The sequence below is a fragment of the Ostrinia furnacalis genome, unplaced genomic scaffold (genome assembly GCF_004193835.3).
Source record: "Ostrinia furnacalis isolate ACB-3 unplaced genomic scaffold, ASM419383v2 OfSCF1198, whole genome shotgun sequence".
NCBI classification, from domain to species: domain Eukaryota; kingdom Metazoa; phylum Arthropoda; class Insecta; order Lepidoptera; family Crambidae; genus Ostrinia; species Ostrinia furnacalis.
In genome coordinates, this window is record NW_021131437.1 from 153799 (window position 1) to 174165 (window position 20367).

The 20367-nt window shown below is 38.5% G+C and overlaps 1 protein-coding gene across 1 annotated transcript in view; it reads left to right on the forward strand.

Annotated features, from left to right (window-relative positions):
- LOC114351821 (anoctamin-1) overlaps window positions 1-20367 on the forward strand; it is a 30299-nt gene that overhangs the window by 2553 nt on the left and 7379 nt on the right. The window contains exons 2-13 of the mRNA XM_028303157.1: window positions 1819-1916; window positions 4744-4842; window positions 6982-7198; window positions 8486-8551; window positions 10017-10085; window positions 11794-11954; window positions 12599-12767; window positions 13133-13253; window positions 14731-14842; window positions 15616-15776; window positions 16226-16362; window positions 18841-19104. Coding sequence (XP_028158958.1) covers window positions 1819-1916; window positions 4744-4842; window positions 6982-7198; window positions 8486-8551; window positions 10017-10085; window positions 11794-11954; window positions 12599-12767; window positions 13133-13253; window positions 14731-14842; window positions 15616-15776; window positions 16226-16362; window positions 18841-19104 — 1674 coding nt within the window. The remainder of the gene's footprint in view (window positions 1-1818; window positions 1917-4743; window positions 4843-6981; window positions 7199-8485; window positions 8552-10016; window positions 10086-11793; window positions 11955-12598; window positions 12768-13132; window positions 13254-14730; window positions 14843-15615; window positions 15777-16225; window positions 16363-18840; window positions 19105-20367) is intronic.

Genomic DNA, 20367 nt, shown 5'->3' on the forward strand with positions numbered 1-20367 from the left:
GTCCTAGTAAATCGTAATGTGCTATAAATTAATTTAAGTGTAAAAGATCCTATCTTAATTAAATATGCTTCTCTTAACGAACAGTTATCGCGTTATCACACTGTCCGTTCTGTCTTGTTTATTACCCACGATCGTCTTTGCACATCTGGGTATTCAGTAATCGCTAAAAAGTGTCATGTTTGAATGTGACTCATTACCGATGTGCCGACGGCATCGTCAACTCATTTGGGCAAATTAAAATTTACACTAAAATTTTACCTTTAGACGCGGTGGCTCATAAAATGAACACGTCTATTTTGGTGGTCTTTCCGTCATTGATAAAGTTTATCTTGACGACATTTTGGCCTTTATAGTAGGTATAAGAAATAAGATTGTAGTTAGGTACTTGTGAATGGTGTTACAGGTTGTTGGTTATTGCACGTCACAAAAAGTGAATTAGTGAAGTCGAGGTCAGTGTTCTTTGGTCGTTCATTTTGGTGTTTCTGTTCATTCTTATTCCTATCGCAGTGTGATGATAGTGAGGTGTTTAATCGATGTAGTACTGTACCTTTTGTACGATGTGGCATTGCGGCGAGTTAGCAAGTCCAAAAGGAGGCGCAAGGGGAGTAAAGAGTGCTCTACAGATGTGGGTTTTATCAGTTCTATCGTAAGGTTATCTGTGTTAAGTACGAAATTACAGTTTTTTGTAAATTCTAATTGAATTGCGATTTGCGAGCGAATGTAAACTTGGTTTGATTAGGTACCTACGACAATCATAAAATGTGTTGTTATGGTAATTAAAGAGATAAACGTAATAATCTTGATTATGTAAGGCTGACTTGTGTTTTTGGATAGGTAGGTGCTATATATAATTTCGCATAAAATGTTGAAGTCTCTCTTATTAAGATTCAGATCGCAAATAAGAGATTGGTTTGGCACCGATTGTTTTTATTAAACTGTGTCGTCCCTCTATTGAAAAATGACTCTACCAATTCTGTAACACGATGGGTATAGATAGGTCAAGTACAGCTAATCACACACTACGTTTCCCTTGGCCCAAATTATCATCTTCCGCCGCTATAACGCGCAACAAACAGTGTTATTTCAAATTTAAAAATATACCCTTAATCATTATTTGCCGAAATATTAATCGGCAATTAGGTGTTCCCTCCCAGACTTCGAGTCTTAAATAGGCGACTATAGACATAATGATAAAATTAGCTATTAGAAGTATGTGTTACTCATTACAGGAAAACCCGACAAGTTATTTACCATAATGACTGAATAAAATGTTCTTTGTTAGCCGCCAGTAGGCTCGCTTCCTTGGTGTTTTCTAACTTAAAACTTCACTGATTCACTGAAATTTAACTTTTACAAAATAAATTTCGTATTTACCTAATGCTTTATTTGATTTGTTAGATGACAATGTTTTCTCAAACCGTTGATGATTCAGTTAACAAATTCTGAATAATCCGATCCAGTCATCCGATTTGCACTAGAGGGAAGTCGATCCTTAACTTCGAACTCCTCCTATGTTCATCTAATTAATTTGTTTGTCGCATTGTCAAAAAGTTACTAATTAAGTAGATCTGACGTAGAGCTAAGCTTCTAACTCTACACGCCCTCACTCTAGTCATTCTCCAAGGCCTAACTACACAAACTGACATCTCAGTTAAAATAAAATGTGTAAATCATTTCAATTCATCTCTTGCACTTAAAATTTCGTGGTAACAAAATGTTTTATTTCCTTTTATTTGAAGGTTAAATTATAAAATGCGTTATCAATTTGTTAATTTAATATCCCGACCCCATGATGATGACTCTCTTTGTTTGGATCAGACAGAGAAGGCGCGGGAGGAGAAAATCGCGGACCTTCAGGCCATGTCCGTCCTGAGCATGTACCACGACAACATGTCCCAGGACATGAACACCGACCGGTGAGTACATTGGTTGGTGTTGCTGCACTGCTTGCTGTAGGAATCTAGATTCTAGAAGCTTCCTTGCAGTGGCGTGACTATACCATTCGAGGCCCGTGGCAAATTCTGTGCATGGGGCCCTTGGCGTATCTAGGGTTATTTTCCAGGGGGGGGGGCTCGGGACCATCGCCCTGAACTATCGCGAGAAGGGGGGGGGGGATTAGGGTGGCATTTTGCCAGCCATGCCACCCTATAGTTACGCCACTGCTTCCCTGTGAGAAAGTGCTGATACCAGTATACTTCTTTTACAATGAGGGTTTACGTATTTGCGCTCACCAGTTGGCGCGTAAGGTCCTGTCATTTGCTTGTGGTTAAGAACTTGGTGCCAACTGGCAAGCGCTGAAGCGGTAGGAGAACTATTGCATTTGATATCACCAGGTTGGCACCACTGTCGAGTAAGATCAAGATCCTATCACTCGCTACTGACACCAACTAACTAGCGCAAATATGTAAATCCTCATTTAATTGGTATAGGTTTCCTATCTAGTTAACTTTAAAAAAAAACCTGAAGTACCTAACAAGGCTACGTGATTTCTGTAGGCAAGTCCTGATTCATAGTCAATTGATATAGTCGAAGTCCACAATATAAGGTCGAAAAACATGAGGCAATAGTTGTTTTGATAGCAAATCTAATAAAGGAACACGATTGTCACAGAACTTTCGCACAGGGAGGAAAGTAAACGATATGTTTTCGGGATAGTTACGAGGTGCGGAGGGAGAAAAGTTGGCGCCTATTTTTCCCGCTTTATCACCGCACTGCATTTTCTTATGTGTGATAATCTATCTGCACAATATAGGTTACGAATCTTAGGAAAAGTAAGAAAAGACACTTAAAACCCGACTCAAGCTCATAGACCTTTATTGGACTAATGCACCAATCATGGGGATCAACTATCTATGCTTGAGAATTGATTTATACCTACTTTCAATAGGGGTCTACTTAGTTTGCAGTCGCATTAATCTAATTGTAAATGTTTTAAATTATTCATTAATAGAACCGTTACTATAACTGTAAATAGGTATTACGTCATTATTATAAATAACAGATAAATTGTCATTACATAACAATAGAATAGAACAGATAGCTTTAGTGGAAAACTATCCTGGAGATAAGGACAATTCCAATTATTTTTTCAAAGCTTTTAATATGTGCTACTTATGGTGTATTAATGGAAAGATCCTTGGTGTCGTGAGTTACTAAGTAAATAACTAAATGGCACATTATGTACATGATGCATTTACTCACATACTCGACATTTACCTGATCTTAGAGCAAATAATATGTACCTATTGAGTGTGCGTTTAAGCGCACATTTATTCTTACAATATTAGAACTTAATGCTTAATGTGCAGAAACTTATTGCGATTTTTAATCAAATATTGTGTCGTCGTAGAACTACTCTCATTTGTGTGATTGTGTTGTGCGTTTTTTTTTAATTATGTGTCGTTATAGATTTGTGTTGTTGTTTGTGTAATTGTGTTGTATTTTTGTGTTATACTTGGTAGTTTTTAAGCTTTGTATTAATATCTTTATATGGTTTTGGTTCTTTTCAAAAAGAGGAATCTAACTTGTTTGGGTAAAGTTACTTATTAAAAGCACTTACAACAGCAAGCCAAATCTAACATGTCTAACTAAAGCTTTCTATCCAAAATTAGGTTTTCACTGAGGTGAACCCTTCTTCAAGATGTACGCATACAATGGTTTGTTGCAATGGCATGCATAGGAGGCCATGTAAATGGGTATTGTAAATAGAAGTGTAACACAATCCTCCCAGTATGTAAACGACCGCATAAACAACGCATAAATGATAATAATGTTCTGCGGATCATATGACTGTTCCTGTATTTATTTCCATTATTGGCAGTGATTTGTATGACATCATACAGCCAATCCAGTGGCAGATACATTTTAAATTGAGAGTGTGATGCGGTTCATGGCCGAATATTCGACCGATACAGTGAAGACTATGCGCGATATGAAGTCCATTTGATCAGTTATTGGTTTTTAGAAACAGAAATAGCCAAATAGATACTTTTCTGAGATGCTAATCTGAAAGTGGGTTTGCCAAAGGACTCAGTTAAGCCCCGTTTTTAATTCGTCGACCAAAATTTTTCCTTGGTCTTAGATGATTAACTACATGAATCTAGAATCGTCTAAAAATATACAGATGACTAAGTTATTCTCTTATTGATTATGCAACTTGTGGTTCCTAAAATGTTGCGCAAATAAGAATATAATACCTGTGCGTTTAAGTAATGCTAATCAGTTAGGTTTTGAGTAAAGGACTCATCACAAACTTCTGACATTCGAAGTCTAATGAAAACCCTCGATATTCTCAACATTCGCCTTATAAAACTATGGGTAAACTATGACTATAACAGTAGTAAATATAGCCCATTATAGAAAAACTCTGGGTGATATATCGATCCTTTGGGCCTCTCGTGAGTTCGGCTATCACCGGGCGTAGCACATTCAAATTCTTGATTAGTATGTAGGCCCCTTTCAGGGCACTTCTACACGTCGCAATATAGCTTGCCCTACCACCCCATGAGGACTAATTCGTGAAAAATTATGTATGCTTAGTTAGGTTGACACTTTTGTTTTGACACATCCTCAAAAGGCGAGATTCCACCGCACACCGTGGCGCGAATTACGTCACTAGTCATTCGCACAAAGAATATTCTTTCTTACAATTGTATTTCGTAAAATTGCTTAAATAAAAACACGTTAAAATTGATCATCTCCATGAATGTATGGTGGAGTCTCACCTTCAGAAGCACGTTTCAGGGACAACGGTAGCGAAGCGTCCACCAGGCCAGCAGAGGAGTGTATCTGCGGCGGACCTCCCGACGTCGGCAATGGCAAACCCTCGGACAACCATTGCTCGTGAGTAGACAACTGAACAATCATTATACAGTTCGTTTCAGCCGAAAGACGTCCACTGCTGGACAAAGGCCTCCCCCAAGGTTTTCCACAAAGACCGGTCCTGCGCCGCTCGCGTCCAGTATTATACAGCATTATACAGTAGTCTGTTCTAAATCCTGTCTGTAGACAGGAAAGTAAAATTACAAAATTAAATGTATGTAAATTCAAGCCAGAAACATAATATTTCATAAATAAGGTAATCATGTATTTGGTATCGGTGGTTTCGGTACAGGAAGGAAAAATTTGATTTAATTAGGCATTTAATATTATTCCTCTGATAAATTATTGTACTTACTCATTTCCTCTAATTTAATATTAATATTTCAAAAGTTTAAAAAACATACGTAACTTTTTGCCAAATTTTGTCCTACTGAATGTTTTTTTTAAATTATTCTCATTTATTAGTTACTTACTTATAATATTAACATACTTTTAAAACGCACATTATATTTTTCATAATAAATACGTGTCTCATTATCACTCACTCAATGATTTCGGTGACACGATCATTAGGCAATTTTGTTTTTGGAAAGTTGGTATCACCGATAAACATCTATGTTAACCCAACAATCAAATCATCATTTAGGAATATTTTCTAGCTTTAGTATCACTTTCATGAAGAAGCAAGCATCCCGAATGACTCAGCCGTACCTAAATAAACACTAATTAGCGCAATTATCGGTTTACTCGGTTGCCGTGAGGAACATTGGCAAAAAAGTCTAGATGTTAACTAAAATCTGAATAGTTTGGACAAATTGGCGCGCGTCCTAAAATAATTTTTATTATCGAGTGGAATGTTGATAAAATCTTATTTAATCAGATATCGTTGCTATTAATTTAGCCGTATTTACTTGTACCTAAATGAAAAATCGTTCGATAAATATTATGATAATATTAATTGACTAGCTTTCCGCCCGCGGCTTCGCCCGCGTGGAATTTTGTCTGTCACAGAAAAACTTTATCGCGCGCGTCCCTGTTTCAAAAACCGGGATAAAAACTATCCTATGTCCTTCCCCGGGACTCAATGCCAAATTTCATCAAAATCGGCTAAGTGGTTTAGGCGTGAAAGCGAGACAGACAGACAGACAGACAGAGTTACTTTCGCATTTATAATATTAGTATAGATTTCACTATTTTATGCAGTGTAAGTATGTATATTGATAATATTTTTTGAGTTAGTTCGTCTTGATGAATCAGCCGGTAGTTTTCTGTCATCCCATCGTGTCGTTGCTTTACAGTCATTGTATGTCGCAGCATTATTCTTCTGTAAGTACATTGGGAGGGCAATGAAGGGTCAAACTGTATAGTTAACTTATTCAGGGTGTCTAACATACTAACCTCGCTTTGCATTTGGCATGATCTAATAATAAATCCATCTACATTCTTTCCGTTGTTAATAAATCGATCAATGTAATATCATAATTTAAATGGCGCGGGCGGGGATTCATAAGTGCCTCAATACTGGTCAAAATTAATAAATATTCTTGATTTGTTGTGACTAAAAAGAACGAGCGTTTGTAGAAAACATGAAAAAATTTCTTACAGGCAAATGTCGCAAACTGAATTTTTGTAAAGTTGGTTAGATTTTTCGAGTTAATTCAGGCATAAGTGTTATTAATTTATTTCGAAATTCAAACGCCCATTATACTTTTCCTTTTAAATATTCTATTTAAGTACTATATCACTAGTTTAATAGAGTAAATATCCTCTTTATTAGAATAATAGGAATGCAAGCGTTCTATTTGCTCTTGTTATTGTTATGACACGAGTGAATAGGTATTTTATTTACTGAACGAGTATACTTCATCATAGATCTCATAACTTACCAAGTGTGATTGAGGTCAAACGCGTTACTCATTAATTAAAAAATATTAAATCTACGTTATAATTAGAAATCGTTAATATCTGCTGGCCGTACTCAGAAATGACCATAAAACTTCTCAGCACTTGAACAGATCATAATTCATCCACCACCAGTTCACTGCTGAACATAGACCTCCCCCAATGACTTCCAGATTGACCAGTTGGTAGCTTTATGAGGTCGTCTGTCCACCTTGTGAATATGAAGAGATATACAAACATAATGTCATCTCACGACAGGATAGTGATGGGCGGAGTCCTCCACAATCCCTCTCTGACCTTCACCGATGGGGTGAAGACGGTAGACTACGTGTTGGTCTGGGAGGCCGGCAAAGAGGACGCGAGGAAACCCGAGGCGGTGGAACAGAGGAGGATATTTGAGGAGAACCTGGAACTCGAGGGGTTAGCGTTGGAGAGGGCAGCGCCGGATAACCTGCACGGACTGAACTTTGTTAAGGTGAGACACGAATTTGATTCTTAACACGTAGACGTTAACTGACATTGTTGACCGGTCGTATGCCGATAACCCAGACAACAATGCGAAAGTCATTGTGTCTCGTCCTGTACCTCTAGCATGAACAACTTTCGTCTTCGAATCGTTTGCGTATTCGACAAAATTCGATACTCAACCTTCGAATTAAACGATAACGTGACAATTTTGATTCTCTAAATAAGTTTCGTGCAACATTTCTCATACTAAGTTCACTTTACGACACATTCACAAGGGCGCTGTTGTAGTTATCGTACTAAATCTTTTGTTGGCGATTCGAATACGCAAACGATTCGAACTCGAAAGTTTTTCGTGCTAGCCGTACTGATCAGTGCATACGAGAGGTTAAGTGACAAAAAAGTAATTCAAGTTTATTTATTCTTTATTGGAGAAGCCAAACGAAATTACATCCAAATGTGTAAAGCCCCGTTTCCATCAAAGCGGAGAGAAGTTGCGGAAATAACGAAATCTTATTGATTACTCAAAACACAATTTTCTCTCGTCTCCTCTTATCTCCGTTTTGGTGAAAACTGGGCCGTAGATATGTATTAATTGTTTTTAAACTCTGATTTTTAATTCGACGGAATTTTGACATTTCAGAAGTGTTGTCAACATTGAAACATTTCCACTAAGAATGGAGAGCATTTTCACAAATTAAAAAATAATCCTTTCTTGAATTTAAGGTTTCACTTGTAAAACTAAGGCTTAAAAATGTACTGATCATTTCAAAATGGTTATTTGAATTTTTATTATCATATTATGGAAGTTACAAAAAAAATTGGGAAATTATTTTTCTATTACTGGAATCCCTGCCCAATAATCCATGGGTTACAAACCTTTTTTATGAAAATCCTTTTGTTAATAAAATCTTAGCTTCATAAAATACTCAATTTAACAAGATGCCAATTTTATAATCCAAGTTGATTATGATGACGACAATGATGATTGATGATCAATACATATTTTCGTTTATGTTAATATGTTGTTTTACTGTGTTAAAAACACGTTTTTTTTTTAATCTCTAAAATGTACATAATAATTAGTGTACATTGAATTCACAATACAAACAATAGTTCATTCTTGTAAGTTGTACTTGATGAAATTTAATTTAATATTATTTATTATTAATTCTAAGCAAAAAAGGCTTATTACATCTGAATTGTCAAAAAATGACAGCTGTCAGAATTCCGTCGAATTAAAAATCGGACTATAGTTGTGTACGATGTCGTGTTAAAAACCCATTTTTTATTACAGATACATGCGCCAGTACAAGTTCTGAAAGATTATAGTGAAATATTAAAATTAAGGATGCCAATGAAGGTATGTTTTTTTCATTATAGCAAACATTTCTAACCTTTGGTGTTCAGTATCGCGGAGTAGACATAGTTTAGCGGAGGAGCGAAAGAGATAAGGCGCTACAATACCATCAATTTGTATAGCGTGATCACTTTCACTCGTTTGCGAATAGGGTACATTTAAATTGATGCGGAGTTCAGTTCAGTGATGATGTTTTCTCACATTTGAAACGCCGATTGCGTCAAATGCTTTGGATGTGTGAAAACTCCGCTCCGCTTGTTTAATGGAAAGTATGGAAACGCACCCTTAAAATGTGTAGGATTTTGGTATCTAAAGCCCGGTCTGTGAGCACGTAGAATTTTGTCCAATGACCCTAAGCTACCCATCCTTATCAATCGCGCGTAACTATATTGCTGTCGCGACTGTGCGACGGGCGCACGCGCGAGCGATAAGGATGGGTAGCTCGGGGTCATTGGACAAAATTCTACGTGCTCACAGACCAGACTATAGTCGATGTGTCTTGGCTTTTAAATAGTAGAGTAGCCCCCCTCCCTTAGCTTAATGCTTTGAGGTTATAAAATTATGGCTCACTCGGGGACGAATGTCATCGTGTCTTTTCTGATGGTATCGTACGACTTGTTAAGTGACACTTGTCGTGACATCTGTCCCCTAGCGAATACTAGACTATAATTTATTTAATTAAACCAATCCCCGAGTACATATTATCATAACTATTAATTATTTATTTTATACTATTACTTATCCTTAACTAATAATTGTATTATTTGAACTGTTAAACAAAATTGATGATAGTAGCAGGAATGAAAAACAAAATCTTTTTTTCGCTGATAATATAAATTAATAAATAAGTTTGTTTTTGAACCATAGTTGTTAATTAAAAGATTAAAACTGTGCTGTTATATAAGGTTATCTTTGTAAGAATGTCGCTCGTTCTGTATTTTTCTCTAGATACCTAAGTGTTGTAACTAACATTTTGAAATCTAGCTGTTGAATGTTGGTGTGTCAAAAGTAGAAAATGAAAAAATGCTATCATACTCCAGCCTTGCAATGTAGCATGTAATGTGCCATAAATCAAGCAGAAATTATTTAAATTATACTTTTGTACAGTCGTCATCAAAGACCATGTATTGGTACACAGAAGTTAAAGTAATAAATCTCAATAATCAAATAGTATGTTAACAGTTAAAAGTGTTGTGCACAATCAAGTGATAATATGTTTGATGCTGACTGTATTATTTAAATTAAAAAAAAAAACATTATCCAACTCAACAAAAATTAATCAAATACACAAAATTTCACACTAGTTTTTCATAAGTTAAAGGGTCTGATACACAGGTTGCTTTTAGTCACCCGCATAAAAAGTATTATTCGTTTTGGAATAAATTGTGCTCCAAAAATCAATGCGGCGTATGACAAATATCGATCCATGTGAATGAGATCTAACATTGTGTTATATGTACGTTCGTAGGAATGCAGTAAGATACGAAAAGGTGGGAAGACGAATAAGATACTGAATGCTGCACTGTATATGTCTAAGGTATGCTGTCGTGGATATGACGCGCGAAGCATGAGCTTACTAACCGGGGGCGGATTTAGGAGGATAGGCGAATGGTGTATCCTTTCTCTATCGATATTTTATACTTTTTTTTTAATAATAAAAGAAAAGAAATACTAATACTCTGTTAGGCTCAGTTACTCATAATCTTTAGACCTTAAAACTTTCAAAAGTAGACAAAAGCTTCAAAAGCACTTGGTTGTACATTCTTACTTCTCCCTTTCAAACATTTGTTTTTTACATCATGCATTGAGTGCAATTCTGGTGAATTAGAGAGAAAAATTATGTCTAAAGTTATTAGTCTCCTTGAAAGATACTGAGACATCATCATCATTAAACTATGTTTAAAATCGTATTTTAAAATCTTGTTCTGGAAATTTCGATGTCTCTTAGATATTTCTATTGCTGACTGTACACCATCCTGACTCAGGCTAAGAAACCCTTCTTGAATCCGCCCTTGAAACTAACATCCGCGCTTATGCGACCCATGTGGATTCGGCTCATTGTAAGCTAATGTGCGGTCGTTGCCTAGTTGTTCTCTAAACGCTATGAATGGATGTGACTTTATGTAAATAAGTAACTACCTATCTGTCTTATGAAAGAAATCGTGGATTATCACTTATTTTTACTATACATAAATACATGTTTAAATATGTAATTGTTAATAATGGTGGTGGTTTGTATTGAATGTACATTTACTTTTTCTTTCTTTGTTTATTGAGAGCGAGTCCGCTGTCATGCGCGTATTGTAAACGTTTCTACAATGGACATCGCCAGCTATTGTACAGATGACAGCACATCAAGTTACACACAGCAGAAAACGAGCTATGGTATCTTATTGTATAGAACATAGGTGCTATTTTGAAACAAAAACTTGTAATCTGATGTGCTTTCATCTGTTGCGAGCTGTTGTGCAAACATATTGATCGTCACTTTTTCCATAATTTGTCAAATGCAATTAGTTCCTTAAAAACCCTTTAGATTACAAATTACAAAAGAAGAAAGATTAGATTCCTAGCTAATAGCATTAAAGTGCGATTCCATGCACTACATAATACAAATTAATAAATTAATTATAATTAAATAGGTCACGCTTAACAATCGCGGGCATCGCTGCACATAACGGATAGCTTAAATAAATATTAAATCCCATTAACGAAGGTCGCGCTGCGTACTAACATGTGATTATACTTAACTAACGAGCTACGATAGCAAATAACAATCAGTGTTTGCGATAGTAACACCCTATTAATTGACTAATGTATTTTATGTTTACCGAGTACTAACTTGTTTGGTAGTTATATTTTGATAATACAGCCATTTTGTAAAACTAAAAAGCTTCTAATAGTGAGCAATTATAACACCATTATGTATGTAGCAGCTAAAAGCTAATCTTCACATTATAGATCCCATAAATTGATGCAATGTTATCTATAAAATTATTATCTATGGGTTCATTACATTTTTAGAATTCTCCATGTATTGTTGCTGTAATAATGCTCTCAATGTCTGTGAAAACACTATCAAGTTAATTTCAAAGTAACCAGTCATTTAATCATGCATTTAGGCACAGTATGTTCTAAAATGCACACTATATTGCTCGTAACTTCAAAATTACTTACTCAATTCAGAAAAACCCTTCTATTTAAAATAAGACCATGTTCTAATAGAACAAGGTTGATATTTACAGTTCTCCGCCCTCAAAGACGTGCACGAAAAGACTAACAGTCTGCTGGACAAAGTGGAGGGCTGTTGGGATAGCTTCATGAACACAATTAGGGTGGACCCAGTAAAGTTCCCTGAGAAGAGACACCGCCTCACTGCCATTTATTCTAAGGACAAGGAGTACTTGTAAGTAAAAGTTATTTTGTTAAATTATTACGAGTAAAAGGCAGACATTTTTAAAATAGCTCTGATCTTACTCCCGTATTCACAAAGGTTGACTGCTTAAGCAGCACAGCATTGAATAGAGCTCTGTGATTGGTTCGTGTGTGACCCTGTCCACGCGCACTGAGGTATACACCTTAAGTGTAATATATAATGTGAATGCTAATGTGGTTATGCAATAAAAGTATTGAGTATTGAGTATTGAGTAAGTTAAATAAACATAATAATACATAAAACAATGGGAAGTCACGCCCTCAATATGGGTTTTAATATGTGGGATAATCTATCACTCGCGCATTTTGTGATAATTTTATCGTCTGAAAGTATGACACAGTCCAATAAAAGTTATCATCTAATTTAAAACGTTAAATCCTCCCTAATACGAACCTGATATTTTTTTTGCTAATCTACGCAATCGTACTAGTTTTGTTTACCATAGATGTGCCCATCTATAAAGAGGTGCCATAAAATAAATTGTGCATTAATACTGAGAAACAGTTTTCCTTTTTCATTCAAATTATCCTATGTTCATGACCTAACTTTGTACCCAATGTATCTATAAAAATATGTCTATATTCAAAATGTCTTAAATACTGTTTTCATTGCAGATTCGATACAAGTTCCCCATGTTTCTGGACTCCGTCGATCCGTTCTCGCATAGTCCAGTTCATCCTGGACCGCAAGAAGTTTTCCAAGGAGCCCGGCGACGACTTCGCATTCGGCATCACGAGGCTTATCAGCAATAACGTGTACAGCGCTGCGTATCCTCTACACGACGTGAGTATCCGGCTCGAATGACCAGTTAATGGAAACTAGGCCTTAGTATTTAATAAATTTGTATACGAATGTAGATGATAATGTAGATAAAATCCCTATATTTGTATCTTTGGGTGTAAGAAAGAGAGAGAGGGAAGAGAAATACCGTTTCCCATCTTTTTCACTTGAACTCGCTTACAACGATAAGGGACTGGTATTTGATTTATTATACGGAATATACAATCTCCTTCAAGACTATTTTGTAAATAGATCTTTTCCTTTTAGTTGTTTTTTGAGATTTTATGAAGTAGTAATAGAACTATTTTGCAATTTAAATGTGTACCTACATTATAAATACATACATAATTTATTATTGATTATTTCAGGGTGATCTCAAAACTCCTGGCTCAATGCGGCATCTGCTATACACGGAATGGGCTAGCGTATCCAAATGTATAAAATACCAGCCGCTCGACTATATTAAGGATTATTTTGGAGTTAAAATAGGTAAGCATTTAAGAATGACACCTAGCTAACATATTTTGAACCTTACCGACTTACGTTAAGGCTGGAAATCACTGGCCCATTTATTGACCCGAAGCAGTGGTAGGGTTAATACTGGGACGTGTAAAAGTGCTATTTAAAAGCCTACTTGGTTAAATAAATGAGTTTTTTTTTATCAAATGAAAATTATTACCCTAAGTGATCAAAATCCTAAAATACCATAGTACAGCTTCACTTTATCTTTTTATTGCACGATTAGTGTAATCCTTTGCGATTTCTTCGACCTTGTACGTCTTATCTGGTTACACTCGTTAGCGAAAGAAAACATTGTGACGGTAATGGTATGTTATATCTTACAGCAGTGGTTCCCAAAGTTATCTGGGCTACGACTTGTCTAATACAAGTTCCCAAACTCGGGACCCACCTATAGGAAATTTCGCCCGCTGCCCAGCGGTTGGATGGGTAGGGTGGTGTGTCGTTCTACAGGCAGGGCCCTCTCAATGTTCGCCCGCGACCCACCACTGGGTCGCGACCCATAGTTTGGGAAACCCTGCCTTACAGGTATATGAGTACAGCAAGATGAAATTCATTCCACCTTAAGACAAGTCGGTAAAGTTCAAAATGCGAGGCTGTTTATTATGGCCGGGCTTTAACACTGTTTCGAAGTCGAAGCCGAGTTGTAGGGTAAAAGAAGAACGGTCACGCCCCATACAAAAAAAACCCAGACCCGACAGAAACGAGACATACCTCAGTTTTTTTGTCATGTCTTAATTAGTTAAATTATATATTTTTTATATTCGAAATCTATGTATAACACCAAAATATTACCCTTTGTTTTTGTTCAGGCGTTATACAAAAACTAATGCAAAATGCCTATTTATCACCAAAATTGGTAAATGTATGTACCTAAACGTCTATTACAGCTGCTATGGAATGTATCTAGGTGACCTGGAGATACAACCGGATTATACAGGGTGGTTATACATATGGAACGATAAGTGATCTCACTCGATTATTTCTAAACTATACAAGATATCGAAAAACTAGTTACTGATTCTGAAAGTGCTTCACGAGCTCTTTCAAATGGTACCAATAATAGGTTACAGATTATGGAAGCTGGTAACACTGAATTTTTAGATTTTGTAACTTCTCGTTTCCACCCTATATAATCCGGCTGTATCTCCAGGTCACCTAGATACATTCCGTAGCAGTTATTTAGGTACATACATTTACCAATTTTGGTGATAAATAGGCATTTTGTATTAGTTTTTGTATGACGCCTGAACAAAAACAAAGGGTAATAATTTGGTGTTATACATAGATTTCGAATCTAAAAAATATATAATTTAACTAATTAAGACATGACAAAAAAACTGAGGTATGTCTCGTTTCTGTCGGGCCTGGGTCACAGATGACCGTTCTTCTTTAAACTTTAAAGTGTGTAATATAATGTTTAATATTTTATTATGATTATTTACAGGTTTATATTTCGCATGGCTCGGCTTTTACACCCACATGCTTATACCAGCATCGATAGTGGGACTTATATGTGTGATATATTCTGCATCTACTGTATACTCAAATAAACCTAGGTAAGTTACTACAGCTTTGTAAAAAATTCTATCGAATAAAAAAACACTATCTATTGATAAAATAATTATAGAAATGTCAGTAAAAACTATCTTATAGTCATTTAAAGTAAATTCTATGTGCTGTTTTATTTTATTTTATTAAGAAAACCAACTGCGTAGTGAAAATTTTTACTCTGTATTCATATAGGGCGTGATGTATTCCTGATAATCCACCCTGTAACTTCTAACGTGTGCCAAATCATTATGTACAGTCGCGGAATGAAAAGGTTCGTCACCTTAGTGTCGGTTTTCGCTTGCACTAGGTACTGTAAGAGTCAAACCTGCCAACATAACAGTGCAAGAAACAGTGCTGCTAACATTTAAATAAATATGACGTTTGCTAACGAATAAGGTTTTGCTTGTTTAATTTTCTATCCCATGCAATGTTACAAAATGTATTTTTTTTTATTTAATAGAAATAATAATGGCAGGTTGAACCAACAAGAAGGTTTTAGTTTATCAATCATAATAATCTTGACAAGATAAATCGGCAAACAACTTTGATCTGAATAATTTTGAACTTTACTGACGAACAGTTAAAGATTATTTTCTCTAACTCGAGATTATTCTGTAACATAGTTTCAAAAGGTAATATGTGCTCGTGATTCGTTGAAGGAATCAATTTGAAAACTGACGAACCTTTTCATTCCGTGACTGTACCTTACGCTACTTGACATAGATGCTAAAAAGCAATTGAGCAAGTAATTACATGCTATTTTTTACTTTTCTTGCAGCGAAGACGTATGCAACTACAACTCGACAATCAAGATGTGTCCGCTGTGCGACTACCACTGCGACTTTTGGGACCTCAAAGACACGTGCCTGTACTCCCGCATCACGTATCTGTTCGACAACCCGACTACTGTGTTCTTTGCCGTGTTCATGAGTTTTTGGGGTAAGTTAATATACTTTTTTCGAGTTCATGACAATAGCTGTAGTAGTTGCGTCCGATCTATAACTATCATTGCAAATTTTTGGGCTTAAAGATATCTGCATTCGTGTATTATTTTGTCGATAATAATTTTGAGACGATAAATAAGCAATTAGATAATGTTCAATAGAGTAACTCTTGTCACGGAAGTTGTATACACAGTTGTTATTAAAAATAAAATCAGTGCCTTGATTAAGGATTCCTTATGAAGCTCGCTTCCATTTTCGGCCAGATCATCACATTTCATCAGGGAAGCAGGCCGAAAGATCTTTCCCGTAGTGGTTAAACGTGTAACAGCGAAGATTACGTTCGGAAAAACGGTTTCGGGTGTGGTGCAGAATGTTTAAATTCCAAACTCACGATTGTGTGATCCCGGGTGCAAAGGGTAACATGCTGTAACGCTATTGCTTTAGGGGCGTGTTTCCTGGAGCTGTGGAAGCGGTACTCGGCGGAGATGACGCACCGCTGGGACCTGACCGGCTTCGACGTGTACGAGGAGCATCCGCGGCCGCAGTACCTGGCAAGGCTCGCGCACGTCAAGCGGACTGAGGTACGCAAACATTTACATCTATTACTAAATATCATAATCGCCGTGCCAGAAAGACCCAGGAGTGGAGACCCCGCGACAACACCCGCGGCAGGGGAAGACCGCCTAAACGGTGGACAGATGACATCCGGCAGCAAGCTGGATGCGAGTGGCCAGGGACAGAAGTCGGTGGAGGGTTGAAGAGCAAGCCTATGTTCGAAGACGAACCCCCTAAAGGCTGTTATATATACATAGATAGATTGATTACTAAATAAGTAGCGAAACGTTTGCTTAAAAGTGGCGTTTTGAGTAATGGTCCACGAGAAGTTTTTCAGAAGTTCGTGCCCAGAATAATGGTTTAATTCGAAAATATAGATGACAGAAAGAAATGTGATTCTTAGTACTAAGGCGTAGCCAAAAAATGACGTAGATTCGAGAAATATCGACAGCTTGTTCTCTCCACCATGATGATTGCTGCCGCTTCTCTATGATTTTTCATAAAACATTAACATTATTAAGTCGCACAGGCGCCTGCGCCGTTTACCCGTTTAACGCAGCGGGCGTTAAGAATTATGCTGTGTTTAACAAAAAGAGACTAGGTTAAAAGTACAGCGATTTATTATTCGAGAGCTGAACGTCATAATGGGGGGAGCCCATGGTTCCGTTCTGGCGCATGCGTCTTCCCGCCACACTGATGTCGTTCAGTATCGTGGCTCTTCTGATTCTCATGGCGCTGGCAGCAGTGATTGGTGTGGTGCTATACCGCATGTCGCTCCTGGGCGCGATAGGAAACATTGTAGGCAGGGAAAACCAGTCCTTACTGTCTTGGGAATTATGTTAAATTTCCTCAACAGCTCAACGTCATAACGGGCGAGCGGGAGCCCATGGTTCCGTTCTGGCGCATGCGTCTCCCCGCCACGCTCATGTCGTTCAGTATCGTGGCTCTTCTGATCCTGATGGCGCTGGCGGCAGTGCTGGGTGTGGTGCTATACCGCATGTTATGACTAGACGCTATAGGAGATAGGAAACATTATTGTAGGCAGGAAAAACCAGTCCTTACTGTCTTGGGAATTAAGCAAAATTTTCCTCAACAGCTCAACGTCATAACGGGCGAGCGGGAGCCCATGGTTCCGTTCTGGCGCATGCGTCTCCCCGCCACGCTCATGTCGTTCAGTATCGTGGCTCTTCTGATCCTGATGGCGCTGGCGGCAGTGCTGGGTGTGGTGCTATACCGCATGTTATGACTAGACGCTATAGGAGATAGGAAACATTATTGTAGGCAGGAAAAACCAGTCCTTACTGTCTTGGGAATTAAGCAAAATTTTCCTCAACAGCTCAACGTCATAACGGGCGAGCGGGAGCCCATGGTTCCGTTCTGGCGCATGCGTCTCCCCGCCACGCTCATGTCGTTCAGTATCGTGGCTCTTCTGATCCTGATGGCGCTGGCAGCAGTGCTTGGTGTGGTGCTATACCGCATGTTATGACTAGACGCTATAGGAGATAGGAAACATTATTGTAGGCAGGAAAAACCAGTCCTTACTGTCTTGGGAATTAAGCAAAATTTTCCTCAACAGCTCAACGTCATAACGGGCGAGCGGGAGCCCATGGTTCCGTTCTGGCGCATGCGTCTCCCCGCCACGCTCATGTCGTTCAGTATCGTGGCTCTTCTGATCCTGATGGCACTGGCAGCAGTGCTTGGTGTGGTGCTATACCGCATGTCGCTTCTGGGCGCGATAGGAAACATTGTAGGCAGGGAAAACCAGTCCTTACTGTCTTGGGAATTAAGCTAAATTTTCCTCAACAGCTCAACGTCGGGAGCCCATGGTTCCGTTCTGGCGCATGCGTCTCCCCGCCACGCTCATGTCGTTCAGTATCGTGGCTCTTCTGATCCTGATAGCACTGGCAGCAGTGCTTGGTGTGGTGTTATACTGCATATGACTAGACGCTATAGGAGATAGGAAACATTATTGTAGGCAAGGAAAACCAGTCCTTACTGTCTTGGGAATTAAGCAAAATTTTCCTCAACAGCTCAACGTCATAACGGGCGAGCGGGAGCCCATGGTTCCGTTCTGGCGCATGCGTCTCCCCGCCACGCTCATGTCGTTCAGTATCGTGGCTCTTCTGATCCTGATGGCACTGGCAGCAGTGCTTGGTGTGGTGTTATACTGCATATGACTAGACGCTATAGGAGATAGGAAACATTATTGTAGGCAAGGAAAACCAGTCCTTACTGTCTTGGGAATTAAGCAAAATTTTCCTCAACAGCTCAACGTCATAACGGGCGAGCGGGAGCCCATGGTTCCGTTCTGGCGCATGCGTCTCCCCGCCACGCTCATGTCGTTCAGTATCGTGGCTCTTCTGATCCTGATGGCACTGGCAGCAGTGCTTGGTGTGGTGTTATACTGCATATGACTAGACGCTATAGGAGATAGGAAACATTATTGTAGGCAAGGAAAACCAGTCCTTACTGTCTTGGGAATTAAGCAAAATTTTCCTCAACAGCTCAACGTCATAACGGGCGAGCGGGAGCCCATGGTTCCGTTCTGGCGCATGCGTCTCCCCGCCACGCTCATGTCGTTCAGTATCGTGGCTCTTCTGATCCTGATGGCTCTGGCGGCGGTGCTTGGTGTGGTGCTATACCGCATGTCGATCATCGGCGCCACGCTGCTGAGGCAAGACAACCGGCTGATATCGTACAACCCGATCATGTTCACCACTGCCACTGCTGCCTGTATCAACCTGGTGCTCATCTGCGTGTTTAATTACGTGAGTGCTTTAAATTATTTATTTAGACAACTAAGGTAACAAAATGGTTACTAAGGCTGAGTTGTACCTTACTTTAACTGTAACTATAACCATAACCGGTGTTTTCGTATGGAGTTTGACAGATTTTTGGCGTTTGTTATAGTTGAAATAAGATAGTGAAAGCAGCCTTAGGCTGGGTTGCATCATCTTACTTTTTTGGTTCCATTCGTTCCTTCTGGAACAGGCTAAGGTCAAAGACCATGCATCATCTTACTTTGACTTTAACTAACGTCAAAAATACGCCTCACAGGCCACAGCAAATGTTGAGTGGGGTCCTTGGACGAATAAACCACTGGACACGAAACCTACAAGATTTCTAAGGAAACACGATCAACCACTTTTTGCGGGGGGAGAGGTTTGACAATTGTCAAATAATGACATTTAGTGCTGGGAAAAGATCGTAAATTTTTATCGATAGTTATGTAAATGAATGTGATAGGTACGTAGCAATAAGACAGCGGTTGAACGTAAACTGATTTATTAGCGCCCAGCGGCGTAGCTGCGAGCCTAACTACATAGGTGCATAACTATACATACATAACACTTTTCCTTCCTAAATATAACACCACCATTCCGTTTCTGTTACAACAAATAAATATAGTCTATAACAAGTTAAATGAGCGTATGTGTATATAATGTTATAACATATATAAATATGTATTTAATGTAACATCAAAATAATTATATACCTATCTCGACATTAATCAAATTAGTTAACATTTTTAAGTTTTTTGCAACAACGTATAGCAGCTTCCCTGCGCATTTTATCAGTAGGCTGTGCCGTCGGAGACAGCAACGTCGATGGCGAGGTCGGCGCCGGAGAGGCCGCGCCCGTGCTCGATCCTTCCTCCGCACTATCAAATGACTCGTCATGTTCGTGGTCACCGTCACCGACCGACGTGTCTTTAGAACAAGCCGAATTTGACTTGTTATGCGAATTATCCATCACTCGGCTCAGTGAATGACGTGACTTCCTAGCGAGTATCTGATCGATGTGACGCTTATGTGTATGACCGTTCTTTGTAGTCACATTGTAGGATACAGGTCCAATGCGCTCATGTACCACGCCCTCCTCCCACTTATTGCCCGACTTGGAATAATTACGTATCAAAATTGGCTCGTTTTGTTTGGCAACGCGTAACGGGGCCTCGTCCCGGGCCTCCTCGACGAGCTGGCGCGCGCGCACCCGCTCGGCGGCGTCGGGGCGCAGCAGGTCCAGGCGGC